This window comes from Haliotis cracherodii, unplaced genomic scaffold (genome assembly GCF_022045235.1).
Source record: "Haliotis cracherodii isolate W230 unplaced genomic scaffold, xgHalCrac1.p SCAF_9, whole genome shotgun sequence".
Taxonomy (NCBI): Eukaryota; Metazoa; Mollusca; class Gastropoda; order Lepetellida; family Haliotidae; genus Haliotis; species Haliotis cracherodii.
Genome location: NW_027266343.1, coordinates 8,814,079 through 8,836,641, shown reverse-complemented (window position 1 = coordinate 8,836,641; position 22,563 = coordinate 8,814,079). Strand labels below are relative to the sequence as shown.

The 22,563-nt window shown below is 38.4% G+C and overlaps 3 protein-coding genes across 3 annotated transcripts; 1 reads left to right on the top strand and 2 right to left on the bottom strand.

Annotated features, from left to right (window-relative positions):
• Positions 1 to 2,691: 2,691 nt before the first annotated feature.
• Positions 2,692 to 3,490, bottom strand: LOC139453269 (postacrosomal sheath WW domain-binding protein-like). The gene is made up of 2 exons (XM_071234904.1): positions 3,199 to 3,490; positions 2,692 to 2,807 (listed from the first exon to the last, which is right to left on the bottom strand). Exons 1-2 carry the CDS (start codon positions 3,488 to 3,490, stop codon positions 2,692 to 2,694), a joined length of 408 nt encoding a protein of 135 aa, XP_071091005.1.
• A 6,594-nt stretch (positions 3,491 to 10,084) lies between these two features.
• Positions 10,085 to 10,672, bottom strand: LOC139453266 (elastin-like). Its single transcript, XM_071234900.1, has 2 exons — positions 10,333 to 10,672; positions 10,085 to 10,212 (listed from the first exon to the last, which is right to left on the bottom strand). Exons 1-2 carry the CDS (start codon positions 10,670 to 10,672, stop codon positions 10,085 to 10,087), a joined length of 468 nt encoding a protein of 155 aa, XP_071091001.1.
• Positions 10,673 to 16,232: 5,560 nt separating this feature from the next.
• LOC139453270 (elastin-like) lies at positions 16,233 to 16,820 on the top strand. Its single transcript, XM_071234905.1, has 2 exons — positions 16,233 to 16,572; positions 16,693 to 16,820. The coding sequence occupies exons 1-2, from the start codon at positions 16,233 to 16,235 to the stop codon at positions 16,818 to 16,820; spliced, it is 468 nt and encodes a 155-aa protein (XP_071091006.1).
• The last annotated feature ends 5,743 nt before the right edge of the window (positions 16,821 to 22,563 follow it).

Here is a 22,563-nt window from a genome sequence, read left to right as displayed (position 1 = left end):
AAGAAAGCCCCAAGTGATGCAGGTCTCAGACGTTTACCACTTCGGTGAAACCCACGAGCACGGGTATGGTGCTGACAACCCTAGAAACATAATCGGGCCAAACCGGGATTCGAACCGACAATCATAGTTATCTGACATGCAAAAGGGACGCAACTCTAGATAGCAAATTGCGGCGCCTAAGACGACTGGGCCACCCGTGCACCCTGTTTTTGTTGAGGTACATAAGGTTATATTACAATGCTGAAGTCTGGACTGAAAATGGGCAACGTACTGTGTAGAACATACATAAACGTAAAGGATAAGGTTATCAGCTTTAACACACGGAGACACGTGATCGCCAAGCTTGTGTATGTTTGTATATACACTCTTCAAAAAAAAGAAACGCACAGGTAGATTTTTAGTAAATGCATTGTCGATATGAAGTCGATATATTTAATTTAATATTCTCATAGATGCAAATATGAAATTAAGGAGCTCGATAGTCACATGTTATCGTTGTACAAAGGCATTGAAAACTGTTCATTGTCATGTCACATAAGGGCACAAGGTTGCGCTGAAATCAGTATCTCGTTCTCGTAGTCAGCTTTAATCAACTACATACTACCTGTGCGTTTCTTTTTTTGGAAGAGTGTTTGTACATATGAATTACGGCTGTCGTTATTTCGAAATTAGTAGACTAGTGCAAAACATGGAGGTATACGTAGGTGTATAAATCTACAATTTCTAGTGCAGGTAAATACTTAAAATTAAAGCGACTAAAACTTCATCATAATCATAAGAAATATCTGCTGAAAGCAAAGTTTATTTTACGGTTTTGACCCTTTAATAAGCATGTGTTTATGAGTCACTATCAATTAGTGATGATGCCAGGGGATGGCGAAAAGGTGAAAGTATCCTGCCATTATTGATCTTTATTTAACGATATCAGATCATCGATATACCTGCAGCTTAGATTATACCTCTTGACCAAATGTCCTTGTTTAGATTCTGACAATGCAATTCATATGGATAAAGAAACAAATCAGCTGAGAGGGGAGCATAATTAGTGTCCATGGGGATGAATACATGTACATCATTCCTGCATATCCTATTTCTAAAGCTCCCAAAGATGTTGTCTTTGAGGAAAAACAGGATTTCACACATTGTTTTATCAGTTAACTTCAGGTGACATTTCTCACAAATTGCCCTGAACCTTTGATAATAGAGTTGTAACTATACATATTGTCATCACATTTAGTGACAAATTCGCCATGGGTGAAAAAATGAAATTTCCCCTTAAGTTTGCTTAAATTATTAATGTAATTAATAATAATTTTCCGACATTTCAACACATTCAAGCAAATATTTTAAGTTTTTGAGAATGAACGGTGTCTTAATTCCACTTGTCACAAATACTTTCTGTGAATATAAAGGCAATGCTTCCTTGGTTGTATAACTATGGTTAATCTTTGAGACATGGATTCGGTGAGTACATTTGCTGGATCCAGTAATATATATCTCTGTATACAGATATTTTTGAGCTTTGGAATTGACAAGTCTGCAGGCCAAAAGTTGATCCAATATATCGGACCGGGTGGAACAATTTTACCTGTCCCGTGCTTTGACATGTCAGCATCACAACTGATTCAATTTTGTTTGTTTGTAACACCGCACTCAGAACTATTGCAGCTATATGACTTCTCCAAGATAAAGATGGTTGATGATTATCGTGTATTTTAATCTGTATAACATGACGGGTTTCTTTCAATGTATATCACTCAACGGCTACAACTTTTAAGCCCATTTTGCAGTTCGACGCCACAAATATGTGCTCTATAGTGTCAGTTTATGTTGCTGTCCCAAACCATTCATCTCCCCCACAACTACACCTATATTTCATATAACACTGCAAAAAGTGCATTCAGCATTCGTGTATTTTCATTTTGATTACATTGACTGATTCCCTTTATACGGCCATTTTCTCAGTAGATCAGTCAGCAGACGATTTAATACACCTAACATTTCTTATTGTATGACACGTTTATGTAGTTTATGATACATGTGAGAAGTTTGTTTTCAACGACTAAACCAACATTACAAGGTATCCTTTCTTGTTTCCGTTTATCAAACTTATGAAAGCGTGAAAGAATGAACTAATCGAACAGTTTCAGCAAAGGGATAAAGTGAAGCGACAAAACACTTTCCATACCCAATAGAAATCTCTGCAAAAAGCAGAGTCGACAGTACGATGCCAACTTTATAATGAGAATATGTTTATGAATCACTATCAACTAGTGATGATACCAGGTGTTCGTGAAAAGGTGAGCGTATCCTGCCCCACTGGTGGCACCCGTCACGAACACATGCAAAGGCAAGTCAGTTGTTAAGTCCGATATATATCTATATCTCCGAGTGAAAATAGCATGATGGACGTGTGTTACCGTGTAGTGTACTGGACATGTATAGATTGGAAATAATTGAACATACAACACATGAATATACTGTAAGGATATTTATTAACAGTTATACATATAAGCGATTACATCCCAAACACCTTTGTTTAGGGTGCAAAACATGTCAACTTTGAAGACAGCTGCGTGAAGTAATACTGACAGAATCTGACACCAACACTTTCAATGCAAAACTGTCTGAACCAGAACGGATAGCACTGATTTTGTTCCATCCCGAACTATGACCCTGTTCCTTGTTCATTTAGAGTGCCATGTAAGCGGGGACATAGGCAGCAGATCCTGTTTGAGCAGTAGCGGCAATAGTCGTGGGAGCAGCAGCAGCAGCAGCATTAGCGTCGAGATCAACATACACAGGACCTGCAGGAGACACAATACAATGATCTGACTTTTGACACGATACGTAATACCTCTTGTACAAACACATCAACACTGTAGTCTTTTTTCTGGTTTATTGCGTGTTCATTTTAATTAAATTGCATAAGCATCGGAAGACATCAGCAAGGTTGTCCGTGTTCTCATTTACTGTTAGTGGTTCTATCACATTGCGGGACGGTCGGGTAGCTAAGTGGTTAAAGCGTTAAAGACCCAGGTTCGATTCCCGACATGGGTAAAATGTATGAAGCCCATTACTGCTGTCCCCCGCCATATTGCTAAAATCGGCGTAAAACCATACTCACTCACTTACTGACTGACTCACTCACTCACTCACTCACTCATTCACTCTATCGCATTGCAACAATGCACTTACCATTACCATTGGTTTGAATGGCACCGGCGCCCTGTAATCCTGGCTGAACTAGTCCTTTGTTGAGGAGCCCTGAGCCGAGACCAAGAGGGGAAACACCAAGACCGTAAGGGGAAATTCCAAGACCGAAGGGGGCAATTCCATGACCGAAGGGGGGAATTCCAAGGCCGAAATGGGGAATTCCAAAGCCGAAAGGGGGCATACCGATCCCACCGAAAGGAGGGAAACCAATTCCAAAACCGTGTGTTGTTGTTATGGCAACAAGGCAGACAATGGTGACAGCAAGGACCTTCATGGTTTATTAGAATCTGGGAAGTAAGAGAAAAGGCACATGTATTAATTGAAACCGTAAAATACTAATTGACATGATTTATTTTTTGACGATGATTTACAAATGCAAGTGAAAAGACACTAAGAGGCATGCCTACCAAATATGTTTGTTACGCATGCATTTTCCCTAACACACTGACTTTGACAACTCAAAACGTTTTAATATCGCCTTTGTCCGAATGAAATAATAATCACCCAGAAACGTCCAATTGTTATAATATATCTTCCTGAAATTTGAAACGAATTAAAGTAGATTATGAAGCATCCAGTGGTCTAAAGTATTGTTCTTTGAAGAATGGATTGAAATAACATGACAGTGCTAACATTCCTTATCACTGCATATTAAGATGTTAAAGAAAACGGAATGATATGTCATGACAAGAGCGGGTAGAATTGTGAAAACAATTATATATGTGCACATGGATAATCCACGAGAAGGATCCTGTTTCATATACCACATATCTTCTTCATGTGAACACGAAATGAAATTAATATAAGCGATGACGACATTAAACTGGACACAAGAATACTTACTTTTCTACAGATCAGAATAGGTTTGCCAGGAGAGTCCGAATCGGAAAGTGAAGTCTGTACCAAAACGTCAACCTTTTATAGTAAGACAGACGGTTAAATGCACGGGTCCACTTACGGTCATCAATTGTAAATGTGTCTGCACCATGACGGGTTGTCAACGTATTACACAACGATGGCCGGTCTATGTTAAATGTGTGTCGGCGTTGTTATTTATTGATCTGGACTTATTGGTCGACGACAACAATGGACAGTAAATTATGTCATTCCTTACAGAAGTTTATTCAAGAAATGTGAGGAGTCCATCAGCACATTACGCATATAAAAATATGTCAAATTTGAAAGAGAGGGTAAGACATGTTATTTCTCTTGGTTGCTGAACATACCTTCCTGTTTTTTTTATTTCTAATTGGTGTGAACGACATTCAAAATGAGCCAGGGCTAAAAAAAAAGTTTAAACTGTTATAACTTTAAGGTATAATTCCGAGCAAACGGATTGTTTAAAGTGTACGCTTTTAGGAGGAGTACATCGCGTCAGTCTTGACTGTATATTGCTGTACAAGTACTGAGGTAAAGCTCAAGTAATATGTTTAAATTGTTGCTACCATACATAGCCGAAACCTGCAAAAACCCTTCACGCATTTGTAGCATGCATTTGCATTTGTAGCATCCCATTTATTAGACAGCTTAAACCATCCATAAACAATGTCATGTATTCATGTTATTTCAACTTAAAAGTGCCTTTCAAAGACCTAATGTGATAGATTTTTTAATAAACAGTGACTCAATTATATAACATTAACGACTTTATTGGTTTGAAGTGACGCATTTATTTTATGATTCGACCATGTCAATGTCTTCGAAATGTCTGAAATATATTGTAATATGGAATATTTTCAATATTCGAACCTCTGTGAGTCCACTGTTCGTGTTTAGATAAAATATCCCTATTTAAAAAAGTCACACTTTAAAAAAAATCATTTACAAGATGTACAGTTCAATGGTAATCAATACAAAACTGTCCTTGTGCATTGATATGGCCTTGGGAACCATATACAGAGTCACACAAGGGAAAGAGAAACAGTTGGACTGAGTCAGGATAAAGGTGTATACCATGCAAAAAAGAGGATTTAACAGAATGAGCTAACCATTTATAAACATGGAAGACAAACACGGGCTCAATACGCAGCCTTGTCTCACACACAGTGGACATTCAAAAACATCTGAAAGAAGATTATTATTATCTTACACATCCTTTCAAGGAGTCTTAAACTAATTGCAAGGCATTTAACATCTTTGAAATATAAATGGTCAATGCAGGATAATACAAAGGTCTAGATTATCTGCCGAAAAAGATTCCATTTGGCGTAAAGGGCAAAACAGCTGTGTAAACTATACCAAAATTGACCACTGAAAATCAGTGATGACACCAGGTGTTCGCGAAAAGGGTAAGCATATCCTGCTCAACCGGTAGCACTCGCCATTCACAAAATTTGCATAAAAAAAAGTGAATATGTTTTGCCTGACGCCGCACAACAATACTCCTGCCGTGCGAAACACCTCTATTCTTTAGAACACCTCATAATTTGGAACTATTTACAAAACCAAAGTCTTTTGAAAATCAACAAACACAGCATACATTTTTTCCACCTCGTGGATAAATACTGTTGATAATTGCTTGCAAAATATACATATTATCAACGGGGCTATAACGTTTGCGAAAACTACCCTGGGATCCTTCAGTTTAATCATATGCATTTGACCAGGGCACAAGTCATTCAATAAGAATAAATGTATAATTTACGAAGCACACTTCACAGTGTCATGCCACTATAATTATTTGCCTCCTAGGGGGCACGGGTGGACCAGTCGTCTAAGGCGTCGCGATTTGCTATGCAGAGTTGCGTCCCTTGGGCACGCCAGAAACCTATGATTGTGGGTTCGAATCCCGGTTCGCCCCAATTATGTTTCTAGGGTTGTCAGCACAATACCCGTGCTCGTGGGTTTCACCGAAGTGGTAAACGTCTGAGACCTGCATCACTTCGGGCTTTCCTCCCACATTAAGCTGACACGCCGTGATATAACTGGAATACTGTTAAAAGCGGCGTAAAACCCAACTCACTCACTCACTTACTATTTGCGTCCTCTCTGTTCCCACTCTTATGAAGAGGCAAGATAACTGTTCTGTTCCATGAGGTTTAAAATGTGCTTCCTCGAACTATTTCAGTATCAGGACAGATAGCACTGAAAAGAGATTATACCCATTGTTAAAAAAATGGGTGAGGTTACACTGAACTGGACTGAAAAGTTAAAGTGATCACCATGTATGTAACTCAATCTTGTCAGCTTCACGTAATTCACCACGTGTATCATATACAGTCAAGTCCCGTTAATCCGACATCGATGGTTGCATATGATTATGTCGGATTAACGAGTATGTCGGATAAACGAAAGTAAGTAGTATCAACGTTTGTGATCGAAAATCGGACAGCTTCACGATAGATAACGATTCAAACACGTAATAAAAAAACAAAAAATTAAATGTTCATATTGTTATGTTACTTTTTTGGCAGAATATGTTTTCTAATCATGCAACCTATAAAGTTTAACACGAAACAACTCTTACGGACTGTATGACTTATTCAGAATACTTTAAAAAGCATAGTCAGATGGCTTGCATCACCAAGTAGCGCCGACTCCCCATTGTTCTCGGTGACTTAGGTTTGGTACCTCCCAATCTGTTGACTGACATTGGGAGTGTACCCGCGGCCTTCTGACAATCTGAGTAATGCAGAAGGCTGCAGTGTTGGGACTCACCATGATCACCCGCTCCGAACAGTTTTTAATGAGTTCGACGAGGTAGTGCTTCCTGGGAGAAGTCCCATTCGCTGTCTGGGCTGCGTGTAGAGGGGACATGAAACCCTGAACGGATGATGAGCCCACCAACCTGACTGAGCCAGGATCACCCGAACCCTCTTTGCTGCAGTTATTTTAATCTGTAAAATATATATATGAAGCAAACAAGGCAAGACTATTTCTATTAAAGTATGACTTTGGATGGGTCGAGTATTTACAATCTTTCATTTTCCATCTTCCATCTTTATTCGAAATTAAATTTCAAAGGTCCACATAGATTAAGCATGATCAAATCAATACATTGAGATCTATGAACTATGGGTCAATCCGGATGAAGCCTCCAAAATTTGTGCACAATATGCTGACCGATGTGAATTCTCAAAATTGCAAACTAGGTTATGATTGATGCAAGACCATTTAGTCTACACACAGAGAATCTCACCCGAGTTTGATATAAAACATATCAACATACATCAACTATAGTACCAAAACTCTGCGTCTTGCAGGAGGCTTTCTACTTTTATCGACGAGTGTTGATATAATTGGTATCAAAATCCATGAGGTTGAATCTATTTATGGTCCAATATCAAGTACCTTACCTCAGTAAGTACAAGACAGATATGGCAATGCATTACGTTTCTTCGACGAAAACATGTGCAGCATAACTACTGTTTGTAACTGTGACATATCTAATATATTTCTTGTTCATATACTTAAACCGCAAAGTTGAACGAAAGACTTTATTTTGCTTAAATGGTAAATTGGTTAAGAGTTTCGTGTTGAGTATACCGATAGTCTGAACATGTGGCGCGTTCCCTTATGACGTCAATGTCGAAAAGTGAAGGGATTATGTTATGACGTTACTTCGACGTCACAACTAAAGGGCGTCTCGGCCCTGGACTCAGTCACCTACAAACTAACCAAAGTGTTCGGTATGCTGACTGTCATGTCCTTGTACTGTTGGAAAACGTCAAGAATGAACCCTCATACAAACGCTTATGTCAGTCTCCTAGCAGATATTGTCTGCCTTCACACAAGCAATATCTCCTGCGGGAGTCAGATTAGGATAATAAATATAAGTAGCTCTGTGACATATACTTAACGTAACAAAACTTACTGGAGCGAGTACGTCGTATGTGGATATCATGCGGAGAAATCAATGTTTTTATGTCAAATATATTACATCAAATTCTGCAGTTCTCAATTTTGCTCAGCGCCGAGTCCGATGGAGAGTTAATACTGGTTTGAGCTTTCTTCAATACATTCGACGTGATAGTATTGACACTCTGCAGTTGTTCTTATCATCATGCTATGACAACTGATTTTATGCCGTGACCACAATCACCACAACATCTAAAGAAACACTTACGTAGAGGGCAAAATAGCGGTTACAAAAAAACGACGTGTTTTTGCCTGTTCCAGATTCGAATATTTACGGAAATCTGGAATATTGCATCTGCATCGGTAAACAACGTTCATTCACTCACCAGTCATCTTTGGAGCACATACGCTGTACAAATGGATCCCATTATGTTACATGACCTCCGGGGTAGAACAGGTCTACAGCCACCCATGCCGTAAAGGGCGGCTAACGGGATCGGGTTGTCAGGCTGGCTGACTTGGTTGATATCATCGAATCCCAAATGCGTGGATCGATGCTCATGATTTCAATCACTGGACTGTCTGGCTTAATTCGATGCCAACTATATTCGCTTATATTTATTGCTAAAGGTAAATGAGATTTTATGTTGCATCATAACCTTCTTAATGCTAGTATATATGTTGATTACTTGTAACCTCGTTGATCCATAGCTAAAGCATAGCATCATCAATTGACCATCGGGATACTGTACTCACATGCACATATGCCAATGGAAAATATTATGTTAACGTAAAGTGAAGTACAAGTATACTCGACCCGTGAACATCCGTGTTAGAACAGGTCTTCAGCAAGCCACGCTTGCCTTAAAAAGCGACTATGCTTGTCGTAAGAGGCGACTTACGGGAACGGATGGTCAGGCTGCCAGACTTGGTTGATGTATTTCATCGAATCCCAATTGCGTGGATCGATGCTCATGATGTCAATCTCTGGATTGTCTGATCCAGACTAAATTATTTACAGACCGCCGTCATTTAGCTGGAATATTGCTGAGTGCAGCGTTAAACAACAAACAAACAAACATCACCTCTGAAAGTATGCCTTTCCAACGGAATGCATGAATTGTTTTAGCAGCTTTGCAATGCGATGTGTGAAATGCGATGTTGATATACTCGGGTATGCACGATGTGGGTTCCAGGGGCTTTTAACACGTCCACCTTGCTCTTTGGCGACTCTGTCCCGAGATAAGTATTTCATTCGTTTATTATTCAATCACCTAAATATTACCTTCCCATGTCGATGGGCATTTTATGATTAAAAATAACTCATTCATTCCCCTGATGATGTAGTAAACATATACTCCGAAACGTTGTGTTCCTCGTAATAAAGTTGACATCCATGAATTCCCTTCCTTAAGAGTTTTTTGTTAATTTATATCTTTCTTTACTAACGAAAATGTATTAAATCTTGAATGTATAGAGTAAATAACAGATTACAACACAAGAAGCAACTGTCAAAGACGGATCAGCTATTAGGTGAGGAGAGGTGAAAAGGGGTTTAACGTCTCTTTCCAGATTATTGCACTTATATAGCGACGTGCATGCACGTGCGTGAGTGTGTGACCTGGACCAGACCGGACTAGTGCCGATTTTAAAGTGCATATAGTGCATATTTAGCAATATTCCAGCAATATCACGGCTGGGAATACAAGAAATGGGCTTCACTCAATGTACCCATGTGGGACATAGAACCCTGGTTTTGTTCGTGACGTGCGAACGCTAAACCAATGGCTACCCGCACGTCCCCTTTTGTTAGTGGATCTACTCAGCGTCTTGATAACCACATTTAACATACACGCATGTTGTACTGATAGTTTGGATATAGAAGGAACACATGACTAAAGATCATAATAAATATATGTTTATTTTCAATATAGAACAACAGCCATCAAAACATCACTCACGCCATTGCATCGTGTAGCATGACAACCCCAACTACAAGACGACTAACTGCAGTAGCATCTGTATTACATTTGCCAAGCGGATAGACCACAGTGGACTTAAGGCATGTCACTTAGATTCCCATGAAAGCTGGGTCATAGGCAGCAGGTCCTGCAGGGGCAACGGCAGTGGCGGCAATAGTTGTGGGGGCAGCACCAGAGGAGACAGCATACGCATCGAGTTCACCAATATAACCAGAACCTGGAATGAATGAAATGGACAGATATGACAATTGACGAATTGCTTGATTTGTTCACATGCTTCTGTACATGTGTCTAAGTTACTGCCTGTTTTCCTGTCACATTGCACTTTTACACTTACCGTAACCCTGTGAATGAATGGCACCGGCGCCCTGTGATCCTGGATGGATTAATCCCTGGTTGAGCCCTGAGCCGAGACCAAGAGGGGAAACACCCAGGCCGAGAGAGGGGATTCCAAGTCCGAGATGTGGATTTCCAAGTCCGATATGTGGAATTCCAAGTCCGAGATGTGGAATTCCAAGTCCGAGATGTGGAATTCCAAGGCCGATATGGGGGAATCCAGGGCCAAATGCACCGAATGGGGGAACACCGATCCCTCCGAAAGGACGGATACCAATTCCAAAACCATGTGTTGTTGTCATGGCAACAAAGCAGACAGCGGCAACAGCAAGAAGCTTCATTTTGTTAATCTGTGGAAATAGAGAAACGAACTTATTTCATTTGTTTGACAACTGTACATGGAAATATGAGGGTCAAACACATTCAGTATGTTACCTTCGTTTCGTCACGTGTACATGGCCATGCATATCTATGATACCAGAAAGAATATAAATGTAAACACACTATTGATACAAGTATTATTTAATATTTTCGGTGGGTCTAAGACTTTTGTCAGAGACAAAGTATGTATTCGGTTCCTGCTTGAAAACATCTATAAAGGGAGCAGAACAGCCGACCATTTGTTTTTGTCACAGCACATTTTATTCAGGACAACCGGCATATTCAGCCGACAATTATTTCATTTTTTTTATTTGTTGTAAAACCTGAGTCAAGATTATTTTGTTTCCAATCTTTCCTGGAACAAATTATTTCTGTCGCCCAAACTCCCAGGTCCTTCAGTATAGATTGTTCTTTAGAGATTGGACAATGTGGTGCTCTATATAAATACATATCAATTAAATAATAATAATTGAAAAAAGGCGTGTGATGCCCAAGATACCTATCTACCTATAGTATATCATACATAGAGCTTTGCGAAAAAGAATTCACATACACAAAACCAAACTGAGATACAAACACTTACGTTTTGGTTGAGGTCTACCGGGACTGACTGATTCAGAAAGTGAAGTGTCCACTGCACAGTCCTTCCTTTATATTAACATGAATGCGGGGGTACAAAGCGGGTCATAAATTGTGCATGTCTACAAAATGACCAGTTGACAACTCGTTATACAACGATGACTGTGTCTACCCGACAGGTGATTAATGTATGATGTATCAGCGTGATACAGTTATGCCATTTGACGGTAACAACGAACAGTGAATTAACACCCACTCGATGTTTCTGACGTTCTTGCACTTGTCATTTCAGTTGCAGTATAAAATCTCAGTTTATAGATTTCATATCTTTTCATATCCTTACTTGAAGAGATAAAAAGAGTGTAACATTACGTCACTTAAAGTATAGTTTATCTATGAATAATAGTTTTAAGTTAAATGAAACCCTTTGACTTCGATAATAAAACATTCTGATGCAGAGAAGTCGATACTAGTATAACAAGTCTCAATGTCTTTATATGTGTATTTTTATCTACCTTGTAACATCAGGATGGCGGTTTAGTGATAAGGTTCAAGCGGTTTCCTTATGGTGTACAATGTTTGAAGCATTCGTAAAACCCAGAGCATCTTGCGGTTGACACGTGTGAATCGTTGTGTTCTCACCCCGAAGTTGTGGATCCGTCACGCGATTGTCTGGTCAAAACTTGATTAGTTACATGTTATCGCCATATATATGTACTATTGCTGGGAGTGACATTAAACAAAAAACAAATAACGCTCACAATAACTACATCCCCGTGCAGACCTTGATATCGTGTCATCGCGTAATCATGATAATTATTAAACATAATATTATTTTTTTAACATGTTAACCATACTTGTGAATATTCATTTTGTTTGTTTGTTGTTTGACGCTGACCAAACAATATTACACATATATGACGGCGGTCTGTAAATAATCGAGTCTGGATCAGACAATCCAGTGATTGACATCAGGAGCATCGATCCACGTAATTGGGATACGATGACATGCATCAACCAAGTCAGCGAGCCTGACCATCCGATCAAGTAAGTCGCCTCTTACGACATGCATAGTCGCCTTTTACGGCAATAATATAAGCGATTGGAGTTAGCATCGAATTAGGTCACTGTCAGCGTTTGAAAAAAGAAAGAGATAAACCACAGACACAAACAATATCAACGGACACCATTAAGCTATCTGTCTACTAATTCAGATCTGTGCATCGAAAACAGCATTTTGCATGCATTATTACAAATCAAATTGCTCCAGTATTGTCTTTATTCTACAGAATGCCTCCCAATACTAAATATGCATGCAAGCTGATAACAAAAGATCTTTCTTTTTGTTTACATAGTCCAAAGAACAGCTATATAATGTACTCAACAGGTTTCACGAAAGTGATGTTCAAAGGTTCATTTATACTGTTAGTATGACGTCACAGTGCAATCTAACATATTGTTACGTCACAGAAAGACGCAAAAAATTGTGTTGGGCATACGTACCACACATACAGAAATACAGCAGTTGGTATTGTAGTGGCATGAAAATATACAATAATTGTAGAAATAATTTGTACAAACAAGGACGTTTAAATTGCGCAGATACAGTACACATACAATCATAAATTGTAAATGTCCCGCAACATGAAAGTTGTCAACGTATTATACAACGATGACTGGTATATATTCAGTTTGTGGTGGTGGTGTTATTTAGTGGTCAGGGCTAATTGATCGACAATGGACAATGGAAATGGCCACTCATGTGTGACGGTTTGGTGATGGTAATTTCACATAACGTAACTCATCATATGTTGGTATTGTACCGAGATTGTACCGAGAAGACTAACAAGAGTACACTATATGCCGATGAATTTGAACCACTGTGGATAGGGATTGAGACCATACCTTTGGAATTGATGACTCGTCTATAACGAAAATCTCTTATGTAGCAATATGTATATAAAGTGAGAGAGTGAGAGTCAACACATATGGGACCCCTCTTGCCGGTGTATCCAACTCAGTCAACACATTGATCAATATGCCGGGAATAAAGCACCAAATTTTATGATGTTCCCGTTTTACAAATGTGAAAATGATGCACTGAGAAAAATGAAAGAAAGTTATCTTATTAATACTTTCAAACCAAAATTAAATGGCCTCAAATACTGGTATTTTTTAAACAAGTATTGTACATTTTCTTGCCACTTCAATACTTATTGCTGTATTTCTGTACGCATGCCCCACACAATGTCTTTCTGTGACGTCACAATATGTTAGATTGCAGGATGACCCCATACTATGTTTGAGTGCACTGTGACGTCAAAATAGGGTAGCAGTATGAATGAACCCTTGAACATCACTTATGTGAAATCGATTGAGTAAATAGAGAATATTTCATGTGTCGAATGAAATATCATGTTTCTCTCTTCGAGTGACGGGAGAGAAGGAGATATTTTAACGAGTGGCGCAGCCACGAGGGAAACTATCTCCTTTTCCCCCGTCATGAGAGGAATCTATATGCTCTCTGCCTCATGGCATTCATTCACCTGATGAAGGAGTAAGCATATACTCCGAAACGTTGTGTTCCTCATAATAAAGAAGTCGACATCCATGTATTCTCTTCCTTGTGTGTGTCACTTCTAAATGCCTTTTTAATCTATATCCACAAGTATGGTTAACATGTTTAAAATAATAATATTATGAATGACAATTATCATGATTACACGATATGCTAAATCAAGGTCTGCACGGGGATGTATTTTTTGTGAGCGTTATTTGTTTGTCGTTTAACGTCACTCCCAGCAGTAGTCCAGTTATATGAGATAGCATTTGAATAATGAAGTCTGGACCAAACAATCTAGTAACTAATATCATGAGCAACGATCCACACCTTCGGGATGAGATGACACCATGGGTAAAACGTGTCAACCGCAATATGTTCTGGATTCTACGAATGCTTCAAACATTGCACCCACAAGGGAACCGCTTGAACCTCTTCACCAAACCACCGTCCTGATGTTACAAGGTTGATCAAAATACACTTGAAAAAATAAGACTCGTTATACTGGTATCGATGTTTTATTATCGAAGCCAAAAGGCTTGAAGCACAATAGTTTACAGTGCGACGACACAGCCTGTATGATCTGTGCAGCTGAACATGTGACATTTAACACATTTGTATTCAGACCAGTAACACAACTAATGTGTCTTGTGGAAAAAAATACAAACAATATACTCTTTTCGAGTAACATTTAAACATTTACAACTCACACACATAATAATCCGCTTTCCACTCAAAATGTATATGTGTATATTTGAAACATATATATGTAAACATATATAAAGTAAACTCTGGTTATAACGAACTCAAAGGGATCACTAATTTTAGTTCGTAATAACAATAGTTCGTTATAAGCATATATACAGCATAGGTACAACAAATGGAAGTACTAAAAAATGTTCATTGAATCCGTCAGTTCGTTTTAAGCGTGTTCATTATAAACATAGTTTACTGTATATGTTTCTTTTAAAGCCAGTTCATTTAGCATAAAAACTATGCTCAATAGAATCGATTGGACTAACATGTAAATGCTTCTTAGAGTGAGTGAGGTTTGTTTGAGTGAGTTTGGTTAAAAAAAAGTCAAATAAGACCCGGAATGGACTTCACACCTTATACCCTTACGGAAAATCGAAAGTTGAATCATATGGCTAAAACACCAACCTTGCCATTGCATCGTTAATGCCATCTTCGGACCATCGGATATGAATCAAGTCATATTCGTAATACATGTTGGATTTTGTCACTTTGATATAAGGTAAAATGTATGGCATTACAGTTAATATGTCATGATAAAATGTAACATAAATACATTGGTCAAATGGTTTTCATTTAACTTATAACTATTATTCATAGATAAACTATACTTCAGGTTACGTAATGTTACGCTCTTTTCATCTCTTCAAAATAAATCTATAAACTGAGATTTCATACTGCAACTGAAATGACAAGTGCAAGAACGTCAGAAACATCAAGTGTGTGATCTAATTCACTGTTTGTTGTTACCGTCAAATGACATAACTGTATCACGCTAATACAGCATACATTAATTACCTGTCGGGTAGACACAGTCATCGTTGTATAACGAGTTGTCAACTGGGCATTTTGTAGACATGCACAATTTATGACCCGCTTTGTACCCCCGTATTCATGTTAATATAAAGGAAGGACTGTGCAGTGGACACTTCACTTTCTGAATCAGTCAGTCCCGGTAGACCTCAACCAAAACGTAAGTGTTTCTGTCTCAGTTTTTTTTATGTGTATGTGAATTCTTTTTCGCAAAGTTCTATGTATGATATACTATAACTTACGTATCTTAGGCATCAATTAGCCTACATTTTAACTCTCAAATCATTTGACAACAAAGACTTTTTCAAGTATAATTATTTAATTAATATGTATTTATATATAGCACCACATTGTCCAATCTCTAAAGAACAATCTATACTGGAGGACCTGGTAGTTTTGGCAGCAGAAATAATTTGTTCCAGGAAAGATTGGAAACAAAATAATCTTGACTCAGGTTTTACAACAAATGAAAAATAAAATAAATATCAGCTGAATATGCAGGATGTCCTGAATAAAATGTGCTGTGACAAAAACAAATGGTCGGCTGTTCTGCTCCCTTTATAGAATGTTTTAAGCAGGAACCGAATAGATACTTTGTCTCTGACAAAAGTCTTAGGCCTACCGAAAATATTAAATAATACTTGTATCAATAGTGTGTTTACATTTATATTCTTTCTGGTATCATAGATATGCATGGCCATGTACACGTGACGAAACGAAGGTAACATACTGAATGTGTTTGACCCTCATATTTCCATGTACAGTAGTCAAATACATGGAATAAGTTCGTTTTTCTATTTTCACAGATTAACAAAATGAAGCTTCTTGCTGTTGCCGCTGTCTGCTTTGTTGCCATGACAACAACACATGGTTTTGGAATTGGTATCCGTCCTTTCGGAGGGATCGGTGTTCCCCCGTTCGGTGCATTTGGCCCTGGATTCCCCCATATCGGCCTTGGAATTCCACATCTCGGACTTGGAAACCCCCATATCGGCCTTGGAATCCCACATATCGGACTTGGAATCCCACAACTCGGACTTGGAATATCCTCTCTCGGCCTGGGTGTTTCCCCTCTTGGTCTCGGCTCAGGGCTCAACCAGGGATTAATCCATCCAGGATCACAGGGCACCGGTGGCATTCATTCACAGGGTTACGGTAAGTATGATAGTGCAATGTGACAGGAAAACAAGCAGTAACTTAGACACATGTACAGAAGCATGTGAACAAATCAAGCAATTCGTCAATTGTCATATCTGTCCATTTCATTCATTCCAGGTCCTGGTTATATTGGTGAACTCGATGCGTATGCTGTCTCCTCTGCTGCTGCCCCCACAACTATTGCCGCCACTGCCGTTGCCCCTGCAGGACCTGCTGCCTATGACCCAGCTTTCATGGGAATCTAAGTGACATGCCTAAAGTCCACTGTGGTCTATCCGCTTGGCAAATGTAATACAGATGCTGCTGCAGTTAGTCGTCTTGTAGTTGGGGTTGTCATGCTACACGATGCAATGGCGTGAGTGATGTTTTGATGGCTGTTGTTCTATATTGAAAATAAACATATATTTATTATGATCTTTAGTCATGTGTTCCTTCTTTATCCAAACTATCAGTACAACATGCGTGTTTATTAAGTGTGGTTATCAAGATGCTGAGTAGATTTACAAACAAAAGCGGGCGTTGGGGTAGCCATTGGTTTAGCACTCGTCACATACAAAACCAGGTTCTTTTTCCCACATGGGTACACTGAGTGAAGCCATTTCTTGTATTCCCAGCCGTGATATTGCTGGAATATTGCTATTTATCATATAATTGGTAGGTTTCTCGGCAGGATAAAGCCAACGGATAAAAACGATATCCGTTGGGGTCATATGCGGATAGAGATGCAAATATCAAAGGTCAAGTAGGGACTACTTTCAGTATTTATATACAACCATGGCGTCGCCCTCCTCATTCGGCGATCGAGTCAGAATTAACCATCAGGAATCTGGATAAACTACAGGGATAATTGCTATCATTATCAAAAGAACAGACTAATATACTGAAAATCAGTGTCCAACTGTGACGTAGCTAAGGCATTTTATAAGTTTTGGCAACTTTGGAGACATAAATTTCGAAACAATTTTGCGAGGGCACGAGGACTAGCCAAACGGGATCAGTAGCCATATCTGTGCTAGTAGACCTCTGCGGTTTGAAAACTTCTCCACAAATTAAAATAGTTGGATTTGGCCGAAATATGTTTGAATTGTGTCCTTGTTTCGTTTTGTCGCTCTGTGCACATCTGACTCACTTCTTAACGTTATGACAGGACAGACCGACTGTCAACAATGTCTGACCGTGGCCGTGACGTCTCATAGACTAGGGTTAGAGTAGCTTCCCTTTGACAAAGGGCAGTTACTCTAGCGGACAGACCGATGGATGGCCGCGAAAGGCAATTAAAAACAATTGTTGTTTTGCGTATATGTTGCTTCGTCACTGTATAAGAAACAGATTTCAGTTGGAACTATATTGGCCACTGTCAATGTCCGAATGACACATCACTTAAACTATGACGTCATAAATATTAATGCGCGCATTCCAGGAAAACTCGCAATGTTTCAGTAATGTTTGGGAGAGAGGGAAAGCGATTTTGAAGCACAGAATTAAAGACTGACATTATGTGATAAAGAGGTTATCACGCTTGTGTGTTTGGGGATGGTAAATATCATGTATTACGAATAAACACTATGTATTTAGCTCGCCAAGGCTCGCTAAATACAATGTTTATTCCTAATGCAGGATATTTACCATCCTCAAACACACTCGCGTGATAACCTCTATATATCCACTAAATGCACTAAAAAATCGGCACATCGTTATATAAGTGCACTAATCTTGAAAGATACGATAAACCCCATTTCACCTCTCCTTACCTAGTACCTAATCCGTTTTTAACAGTAGTTTCTTGCGTTGTAATCAGTTATTTGCTCTATACATTCAAGATTTAATACATTTTCGTCAGTAAAGAAGATATAAATTAACACAATACTCTTAAGGAAGGGAATTTATGGATGTCAACTTCTTTATTACGAGGAACACAACGTTTCGGAGTATATGTTTACTACTTCATTAGGGGAATGAATGAGTCATGGTTTTTAATCATAAAATGCCCATCGACATGGGAAAGTAATATTTAGGTGATTGAATAATAAACGAATGAAATACTTATCCCGGACAGAGTCACCAAGGAGCGGAGCGGACGGTGGATAGCTCCTGGAACCTACAACATGCATACCCGAGTATATCAACATCGCATTTTACAAATCGCATTGCCAAGCCGCTAAAACTATTCATGCATTCCGTTAGAAAGGCATACTGCAGGAGGTGATGTTTGTTTAAAAGTATGTTTGTTGTTTAGCGCCACACTCAGCAATATTCCAGCTGTATGACAGCGGTCTGTAAATAATCGAGTCTGGATCAGACAACCCAGTGATTGACATCATGAGCATCGATCCTTCCAATTGGGATACGATGATGTGCATCAACCAAGTCAGCCAGCCTGACTATCCGATCCCGTAAGTCGCCTATTACGACAAGCATAGTCACTTTTTATGGCAAGCATGGCTTGCTGAAGACCTGTTCTAACACGGATGTTCACGGGTCGAGTATACTTGTACTTCACTTTACGTTAACATAATATTTTCCATTGACATATGTGCATGTGAGTACAGTATCTCGATGGTCTATTGATGATGCTATGCTTTCGCTATGGATCAACGAGGTTACAAGTAATCAACATATATACTAGCATTAAGAAGGTTATGATGCAACATAAAATCTCATTTACCTTTAGCAATAAATATAAGCGAATATAGTTGGCATCGAATTAAGCCAGACAATCCAGTGATTGAAATCATGAGTTGTCAACGTATTATACAACGATGACTGGTATATATTCAGTTTGTGGTGGTGGTGTTATTTAGTGGTCAGGGCTAATTGATCGACAATGGACAATGGAAATGGCCACTCGTGTGTGACGGTTTGGTGATGGTAATTTCACATAACGTAACTGATCATATGTTGGTATTGTACCGAGATTGTACCGAGAAGACTAACAAGAGTACACTATATGCCGATGAAGTTGAACCACTATGGATAGGGATTGAGACCATACCTTTGGAATTGATGATTCGTCTATAACGAAAATCCCTTATGTAGCAATATGTATATAGAGTGAGAGAGTGAGAGTCAACCGACAACACATATGGGACCCCTCTTGCCGGTGTATTCAATTCAGTCAACATATTGATCAATATGCCGGGAATAAAGCACCAAATTTTATGATGTTCCCGTTTTACAAATGTGAAAATGATGCACTGAGAAAAAGGAAAGAAAGTTATCTTATTAATACTTTCAAACCAAAATTAAATTACCTCAAATACTAGTATTCTTGAAACAAGTATTGTACATTTTCTTGCCACTTCAATACTTATTGCTGTATTTCTGTACGCATGCCCCACACAATGTCTTTCTGTGACGTCACAATATGTTAGATTGCAGAATGACCCCATACTATGTTTGAGTGCACTGTGACGTCAAAATAGGGTAGCAGTATGAATGAACCCTTGAACATCACTTTTGTGAAATCGATTGAGTAAATAGAGACTATTTCATGTGTCGAATGAAATATCATGTTTCTCTCATCGAGTGACGAGAGAGAAGGAGATATTTTAACGAGTGGCGCAGCCACGAGGGAAACTATCTCCTTTTCCCCCGTCATGAGAGGAATCTATATGCTCTCTGCCTCATGGCATTCATTCACCTGATGAAGGAGTAAGCATATACTCCGAAACGTTGTGTTCCTCATAATAAAGAAGTCGACATCCATGTATTCTCTTCCTTGTGTGTGTCACTTCTAAATGCCTTTCAAATCTATATTCACAAGTATGGTTAACATGTTTAAAATAATAATATTATGAATGACAATTATCATGATTACACGATATGCTAAATCAAGGTCTGCACGGGGATGTATTTTTTGTGAGCGTTATTTGTTTGTCGTTTAACGTCACTCCCAGCAATAGTCCAGGTATATGAGATAGCATGTGAATAATGAAGTCTGGACCAAACAATCTAGTGACTAATATCATGAGCAACGATCCACACCTTCGGGATGAGATGACACCATGGGTAAAACATGTCAACCGCAATATGTTCTGGATTCTACGAATGCTTCAAACATTGCACCCACAAGAGAACCGCTTGAACCTCTTCACCAAACCACCGTCCTGATGTTACAAGGTTGATCAAAATACACATGAAAAAATTAAGACTCGTTATATTGGTATCGATGTTTTATTATCGAAGTCAAAAGGCTTGAAGCACAATAGTTTACAGTGCGACGACACAGCCTGTATGATCTGTGCAGCTGAACGTGTGACATTTAACACATTTGTATTCAGACCAGTAACACAACTAATGTGTCTTGTGGAGAAAAATACAAACAATATACTCTTATCGAGTAACATTTAAACATTTACAACTCACACACATAATAATCCGCTTTCCACTCAAAATGTATATGTGTATATTTGAAACACATATATGTAAACATATATAAAGTAAACTCTGGTTTAACGAACTCAAAGGGATCACTAATTTTAGTTCGTAATAACCATAGTTCGGTATGAGCATATATACAGCATAGGTACAACAAACGGAAGTACTAAAAAATGTTCATTAAATCCGTCAGTTCGTTTTAAGCGTGTTCATTATAAACATAGTTTACTGTATATGTTTCTTTTAAAGCCAGTTCATTTAGCGTAAAAAACTATGCTCAATAGAATCGATTGGACTAACATGTAAATGCTTCTTAGTGTGAGTGAGGTTTGTTTGAGTGAGTTTGGTTAAAAAAAAAGTCAAATAAGACCCGGAATGGACTTCACACCTTATACCCATACGGAAAATCGAAAGCTTGAATCACATGGCTAAAACACCAACCTTGCCATTGCATCGTTAATGCCATCTTCGGACCATCGGATATGAATCAAGTCATATTCGTAATACATGTTGGATTTTGTCACTTTGATATAAGGTAAAATGTATGGCATTACAGTTAACATGTCATGATAAAATTTAACATAAATACATTGGTCAAATGGTTTTCATTTAACTTATAACTATTATTCATAGATAAACTATACTTCAGGTTACGTAATGTTACGCTCTTTTCATCTCTTCAAGTTAAATCTATAAACTGAGGTTTCATACTGCAACTGAAATGACAAGTGCAAGAACGTCAGAAACATCAAGTGTGTGATCTAATTCACTGTTTGTTGTTACCGTCAAATGACATAACTGTATCACGCTAATACAGCATACATTAATCACCTGTCGGGTAGACACAGTCATCGTTGTATAACGTGTTGTCAACTGGTCATTTTGTTGACATGCACAATTTATGACCCGCTTTGTACCCCCGCATTCATGATAATATAAAGGAAGGACTGTGCAGTGGACACTTCACTTTCTGAATCAGTCAGTCCCGGTAGACCTCAACCAAAACGTAAGTGTTTCTGTCTCAGTTTTTTTATGTGTATGTGAATTCTTTTTCGCAAAGTTCTATGTATGATATACTATAACTTACGTATCTTAGGCATCAATTAGCCTACATTTTAACTCTCAAATCATTTGACAACAAAGACTTTTTCAAGTATAATTATTTAATTAATATGTATTTATATATAGCACCACATTGTCCAATCTCTAAAGAACAATCTTTACTGAAGGACCTGGTAGTTTTGGCAGCAGAAATAATTTGTTCCAGGAAAGATTGGAAACAAAATAATCTTGACTCAGGTTTTACAACAAATAAAAAATAAAATAAATATCAGCTGAATATGCAGGATGTCCTGAATAAAATGTGCTGTGACAAAAACAAATGGTCGGCTGTTCTGCTCCCTTTATAGAATTGTTTAAGCAGGAACCGAATAAATACTTTGTCTCTGACAAAAGTCTTAGACCCACCGAAAATATGAAATAATACTTGTATCAATAGTGTGTTTACATATATATTGTTTCTGGTATCATAGATATGCATGGCCATGTACACGGAACGAAACGAAACGAAGGTAACATACTGAATGTGTTTGACCCTCATATTTCCATGTA

What these genes read in the sequence shown, in the direction of transcription:
- LOC139453266 (XM_071234900.1), bottom strand. Translation starts at nt 10,672, where the DNA reads ATGAAGCTTCTTGCTGTTGCCGCTGTCTGCTTTGTTGCCATGACAACA. An exon ending in CATTCATTCACAGGGTTACG is followed by an intron (nt 10,213 to 10,332) that starts GTAAGTGTAAAA and finishes CATTCATTCCAG; the next exon opens with GTTCTGGTTATATTGGTGAA.
- LOC139453270 (XM_071234905.1), top strand. Translation starts at nt 16,233, where the DNA reads ATGAAGCTTCTTGCTGTTGCCGCTGTCTGCTTTGTTGCCATGACAACA. An exon ending in CATTCATTCACAGGGTTACG is followed by an intron (nt 16,573 to 16,692) that starts GTAAGTATGATA and finishes CATTCATTCCAG; the next exon opens with GTCCTGGTTATATTGGTGAA.
- LOC139453269 (XM_071234904.1), bottom strand. Translation starts at nt 3,490, where the DNA reads ATGAAGGTCCTTGCTGTCACCATTGTCTGCCTTGTTGCCATAACAACA. An exon ending in CATTCAAACCAATGGTAATG is followed by an intron (nt 2,808 to 3,198) that starts GTAAGTGCATTG and finishes TGTCTCCTGCAG; the next exon opens with GTCCTGTGTATGTTGATCTC.